We start from the raw sequence: 6,000 nt of genomic DNA on the forward strand, positions 1-6,000 counted from the left end.
TCCTTACTGTATGTTTCTGAGAAAAATTCAAACTGAAGCATATAATTTTAAAATTGAAATAATGTTTGAAGGGAGCTTTTAGTTTTGACATCGACGATTTAAATAGGTGTACGCTTTTGTCTTTCTTTAGCAGCACTTACTGAAGCTTTGTGGTGCCTTAGATAAGCACATAAAATGTGATATTAGGGAAGATGCAAGGCTGTTTTATCGAACTAAGGTAAGACATGTAAGTTGAGGTTTTGTTTGTTTTGGGGTGGTATTTAGTGTTTTTGATGTGTGTTGTTCCTCATCCCAGCCCTGGAACTAAGAGTTCCTCATGGGTTTGGTTTTTTTTCTGGTTTCACTGCACTATGTCTTTGCATGTACGTAAATATATGCTCGTTTTAATGCACTGAAAATACTCTGTTTGCAAACAACAGGACTCTTTAACAACTGTAAAATGTGATCTTGCATGTGTGTCTGTTTTGTTTTCAAATTAATGAGTTGGTTAAAAATGTCGATTTAAGCCAACAGTGTATGTGATATAGCATCAAGCTTGGATAATTGCGTTTCATTTACGTTGCGGTGTGGGGCTTACTAACCATAGTCCTAATTTTGTGATTTTCATGCTTTGCATGCTGTTGTAGCAAGCCAAATCAGACCAGTGGTAAAGTGACCAACCTCAACTTTGAAAAGCCTTGCTGCTTCAGCTTTAAATCAAAGTTACGGTCATGTGCATCCTTACTTCTCCTGATCTTTTTGGATCAGCCAGATTAGTAGACCATGGATCCTTTTAACAAGTCTTGCCTTGGATTTTTGTATCTTGAGTCACTTTCACTTTTGTTTCTATTGCCCATGCACTGAGTGGGGAAAATTGTATGTTTTTCCCCATCGTTTCATTTGTGTTATAGTACAGTGACTTCCAGAGGACGCCACTATGCTGGGGTTTAACACAGCACGTGAAGCAAATCTCAGTTCTGAATGGCTTGGATTAAACACCTGCTTATGATTGGTTATGAAAAAGCAGTTTGATGTATAAGAAATTCATTTCAGAAGCAGACAGTGCTGCATATTTGGCTTTTCTGATTGCAGTTGCAGGAACCTTTTCTAGGTACAATCAGACTTGTCTAACAAACCTAACTCACCCGAAGGATGAGGTGGGTGTTTGAAGGCCAGAGGCTTGTGTGCTGATTCCAGACACTTAACATGGGGAGTCATGTGCCTCTAATTTGTTTGTGTGGAGTACATGACTTTGAATTCTGAGTCCCAAATTACAGCGAGCTGGTTGGAGTTGAGGTGGTGATACTTTGTGACAGTTTGTGAAATTGTTCTGTCCCAGTAAACCTTGGGTGTTGGGTTATCAGGGGGTGTATGGGCTTGGGGAGATAGGGGGTATGATTTTTGGCTTTTTAACATAAATGGCTAAACTAATCAATCTGAATTTGCAGGTAAAAGACTTAGTTGCTAGGATATATGGCAAATGGCAAGATATGATACAAACCACTTGGCCTACTCAGGTACTGTAATGAAACCTTTTTTTCCTCTTTTCATATTGCAGTGTGCATTTAACTCATTTTTTTAGCATTTGAAAATAGCATATTCTTTTAAAAAGATTTTTTTTCTTCATAAACGGCACGGCTGCGGAATACACTTAGATGTATTAGTATAAATTTTAATGAAAATGTTTGCTTTGCTGGATTAAATAAAACCACAATTTCATATTTATCCTTAAAAGTGCTGCTTTTGTAAATGGCTCGCGTAATACACTAAAATGCTAGTACTGCATCAAGTCACAAGGCCTGTCTCTGGTTATAGTTATTAGCAGATGCTTCGAAAAGGATATTGGGGCAGGAACACAGTGATGGGCTTCCTGCTGTGGTCTGGTAGTGTGTGACTTTTAGACTGTTTAAGTCCAAGGCTTTATCAACATATGTTTAATGGCTCTTGATAACTGCTCCCCCTTTGAATGTGTCGAATTCCATGCAACAATTAAGAAAAACCTTTCATGTTCTGTAAAAGTATGCAGTAGTAAATAATGTCGGGGTTAGTCTCTCATTAATACCTGCCTTTGTGATAACTGGCTGGCCGTGGTGGAATAGATGGATAATTTCTGCTGGTGGAATAGGTGGATAAGCCAGAGTTCAGAGCTGTTTCTTCCAGTCTAAGGTTGTAGGGTTTCTTTTGTAATGTGATTAGACCAACTGTTTGAGTCATGTCTTGGAATATAAAGCTACCTGTCTTGGAAAAGCTGAGCTTTCCAGTGATGTAGAACATGACTTGCATAGAACTTAAATTATACGTATATGCTTAGTATTGATTTCAGTAAAAAACTGCATAATCAGTCATTTGCCTATGAAGACTATTAATTGCTGCCAGCAACATGCAAGAAACATCACACACACTACAAACTGTGTCTTTCTTGTTACCGGGGTGGGGTGGGGTGGGGGGGATTAGTAACACGTGGCTGCAGAAGCCACTCAGCAGCTGATGAAAGCTGGTAATGATGCAGCTCTTTCAGAGTTGTTTTTTCAGAGATATTTGGGGTTGATTCATGTATAGAGCAACTGCCAAGTGTTTCCATATAAAATTCTAGCATCTTGCATCTTGCAACACGTTGTGGCAATCTAAAGCTAAGCATTTGCCTACTCTTCTGTCATGGGTTTTCTGACTTGTTTACTGTTTTGTTTTTATTCTTTAGGGAAAACTGCATGACTTCTGGGAGCCAGATTCATAAAATTTTTCCTAGTTCAGGGAAAGTAACAGCAAAAATTCTGAAAAAGAATGAGTGGAGCTTCACCTTGGTCGGAATGGAAGAAATCAGTCAGCTGAGTTAGAACTTGAGCTTCATTCAGGCAATTACTAGAAACACAAGAATCTACTTTATTTAACATTGCTTTTGTTACAAATACACTACTTCTGAAAAACTGAAGTGGGTAAACTGAAAAAAAACCAAACCAACCATTTCTATAGCCCTGTCTGAATTGGCTAGAAATATTTTATCATGTTGAAAGCTGAGGGAAGTTTTCTCGTTTCCATTGTTAATCACAAGACATATTTGCAAACCTAAAGTATTTGTTTTCTTGCCAGCACACACCTGCAAGCACTGTTTTAGGATGTCTGGGAAAGAACTGCCCCGTGACATGGAATGTGAGTTCAGAAATAGTGTTAGACCTCCCACATTGCAAGCAGGTGAGGAAGTGGTTCAGAACTGGGCTGAATAACAGAATTGCCTGCACATGGTAATCTGCAAAGCAGAATTGGTATGATAATCCAATATCTCTAAAAAATACAAAATACAGCAGTTGCATGGGAACAAGTGATGGCTGTCATGTTTACTTGACAGTGGGGAAAAAAGGTTAAGAGCAATTGTGGCCTAACAGGTTAAGTGGATCCCTTTTTGCTCTGTGGTTTTATCAAATTAAAAAATGGAATTTGTTAGTGATGCATTCATTTTAACTTATTCCTCATCTTAAGGCACCAATTTATTTATGCAGTGAAGGTGACTAGGAAGTGTTTCTGTAAGACCCAAGTTATAAATGAGCTCTTGTTATACCAGTAGTATTGTTGTACTGCTCTTTAAGAGGCAAACTTATCTATATTTGTTATCTAGCTTCAGCATTTTCTCTAAATGGAGAAAATACTAATGTTAAAATCTCAGTTCAGTGAAGATTTGAGAAGATTAGCATTTGGGCCACCTATATAAAAACTGTGAAAGCCATATGAGGTCTGAATTCCTTTGTGTGAAGTCTTACTGCTTGTACAATATATGCACAAACCTCCAAGAGCTGTTTGTGAAATAATCAAAGGAAGATGTGATCTCCTTTTGCGCTTTCTGTGCAAATGCCATCATTTAAATCTTACACTGTGGTTTGTCTGTAGGATTTGTCTATATATTAAGAGAAAATTAAGGTATCGAGTAGAAGCACCAACTGGGGTTCCCATAACAAGCAAGATTTTTAATAATATCAACATGTGCGTTTTATAATACTGTGTCCTTTTAATTTTTGTAGATTACTCTGTCTTCCTTTGTATAAATTCCTTACAGCTTTCCAAAATGAGAATGTAAAATAAAGCTGAAAAAAACCCAAAACCAGAACCTTCACGTTTAAGTACCTTTATTGCATATAAAGGAACTGCTATGAAATGGACACATTTTATAAGGAAGGTATTTGCCAATTCATACTAAATGTTTTGTCTTTCATTTCAAGTGTTAGAGAATTAGCTTCAAACTGCAGCATCTCTGTGCCCTTCACAGAATAAACAGCTTATCCTTGTTCAAACAAAAGTTATGCTTGTGGCATTGTTCGGGAGTGGGAGGGAGAGAGAATCCCTTTTTTAAAATCTCAATGTGTTATTTAAAATTTGGAAGAATCTACCTCAAAGTGTATCTTTGTTCGGCAAAAGCACTGCTTTACCCTAAAAGAAATTAGTGTTATACAGGTATGGCAATGCCATCCTTGGCTCTGTCTGTCTTTGATAGTATGTCAACCTTCCCTCTGGTAGCAGTTACTTACTCTGTTGAATGAATTGTATGTAATTTTATGTATGTTTATATTTTTTCTCACTAATGTTGTATAAAGTTTAAAAAAATAGCAGGACTTTACTGTAATGTAATGTGTATATATTTTCTTGCCTTGTAAAGTTGAAGTTGCTGTCCTGTATATTTTCAAGAAGGGGAGGGGGTTAGATGAACAGCTTTTGTACTGCAGTTAAAAGCACACTGAAACTGCTGAGGTTTTTTTCCAGATGAAATAACCACTTTGATATTAACTTTTATTTAATAGAATAATTAAAAAATAAAACCAGATATGCTTTTCTAATTAAATGTCCCTGGACAAAATGGGCATGCCTCAGCTCTGTTTCACGAAAAAATGGCTGCAGGTCCTATTTTGGTCTTACAGCACATGTTGTAATTCTTAGGTTCACAGCTGATTAGCTTACTATAAATGGAGGAAGTCTTGAAATCATTCTTAGCTCAGCCAGTCCTGTGTTTCATGCTTAATGCCTGTGTATACATTCTGGCGTTTTCCCTCTGTTCCCTTCCTGCTTTGTGTGGACTCTTCTTCCATCTATTTTATAACTTGAGTAATGATTCCCCAGTTGCTTAAGTCTAGACATGGATTGAGTTGGAACTCATCGGTATCCTTACAGAGATGATCCCAAAGCATTGCTGCAGTCTTTACACGGGACTGCCGAGCTGAGCACTGCTTCAGGACTCCTGGAAAAGAAATAGCAAACCTGCTGTTGTGTTTTGCAGACTCATTTACTGGCCCCCAGCCAGAAGTTACACGCATTGGAAAAGGCTGTTTGCACAGTAAATGTCTTAACTGCTTTAGTTGTCTTCAGATAAGCATTTTGCACTGAGGTTTATCTTTTGATATTATGTTGGCTATATTAAGAGCCACGTTATCTCATTTCATGTGAAATTAGGTGCACTTTATTGCAGTAATTACAGACAAAATATTAAAGGCTGACTATAAAATATACATTGGCTCTTTGCCCTTTTTTTAAATTATTTATTTTCTGACAGGCCTCTGTATGGCTTAAAAAAAAAAAAAAAAAAAGCAGCTTCTTGAAATCTGCCAGTGAAACTATTCAGTCTCTCATATTCTCACTGTTCCCGTTGTGGAACTTGGTAATGGATGGGAATTTCAGAAGTGATTAATGACTTGCAGGTAGGTCTGGCTGAAGGTCGGCAGGACACATACGCTTCACTGATGCAGCGGCTGCAGGAACTCTCTGAAGTCCCCAAAGCTGATAGTTGAGTTGAGGATGTCTTTGGGAAAGGCAGATGACTGGAACAAATACCTGAAGTGTGCTGTTATCATTGGTGGAGCAGCTGGTGAGATTGCTGTGTGATAGGATTTTAAGAGAGAGGATTTTTACAATGTGTAAGAAGACCTTGTTTTGATGAGGGACGGCTACTGCAGTGTTAAATTTCATGACCACAGGCAAGCCAGGTCTGTCCATCAAAAGTGCCAGCGCTTAGCACGGCCCAGCAGCCAGCTCGGGGTCTCGGAG

At 38.1% G+C, this 6,000-nt stretch overlaps 1 protein-coding gene across 5 annotated transcripts in view; it reads left to right on the forward strand.

The window, feature by feature from the left end:
- Positions 1-5,465, forward strand: part of SLF2 (SMC5-SMC6 complex localization factor 2) — a 30,471-nt gene extending 25,006 nt beyond the window's left edge. For 2 of the 5 annotated variants that reach the window (XM_040605638.1, XM_040605642.1), the window contains 3 exons: positions 131-226; positions 1,428-1,496; positions 2,678-5,465. In XM_040605638.1, coding sequence (XP_040461572.1) covers positions 131-226; positions 1,428-1,496; positions 2,678-2,713 — 201 coding nt within the window. In that variant the 3' untranslated portion in view covers positions 2,714-5,465. The remainder of the gene's footprint in view (positions 1-130; positions 227-1,427; positions 1,497-2,677) is intronic. The other 3 variants (XM_040605640.1, XM_040605639.1, XM_040605641.1) reach the window with 3 other exon arrangements.
- Positions 5,466-6,000: the final 535 nt, after the last annotated feature.

Source organism: Falco naumanni, chromosome 9, assembly GCF_017639655.2.
Source record: "Falco naumanni isolate bFalNau1 chromosome 9, bFalNau1.pat, whole genome shotgun sequence".
Taxonomy (NCBI): domain Eukaryota; kingdom Metazoa; phylum Chordata; class Aves; order Falconiformes; family Falconidae; genus Falco; species Falco naumanni.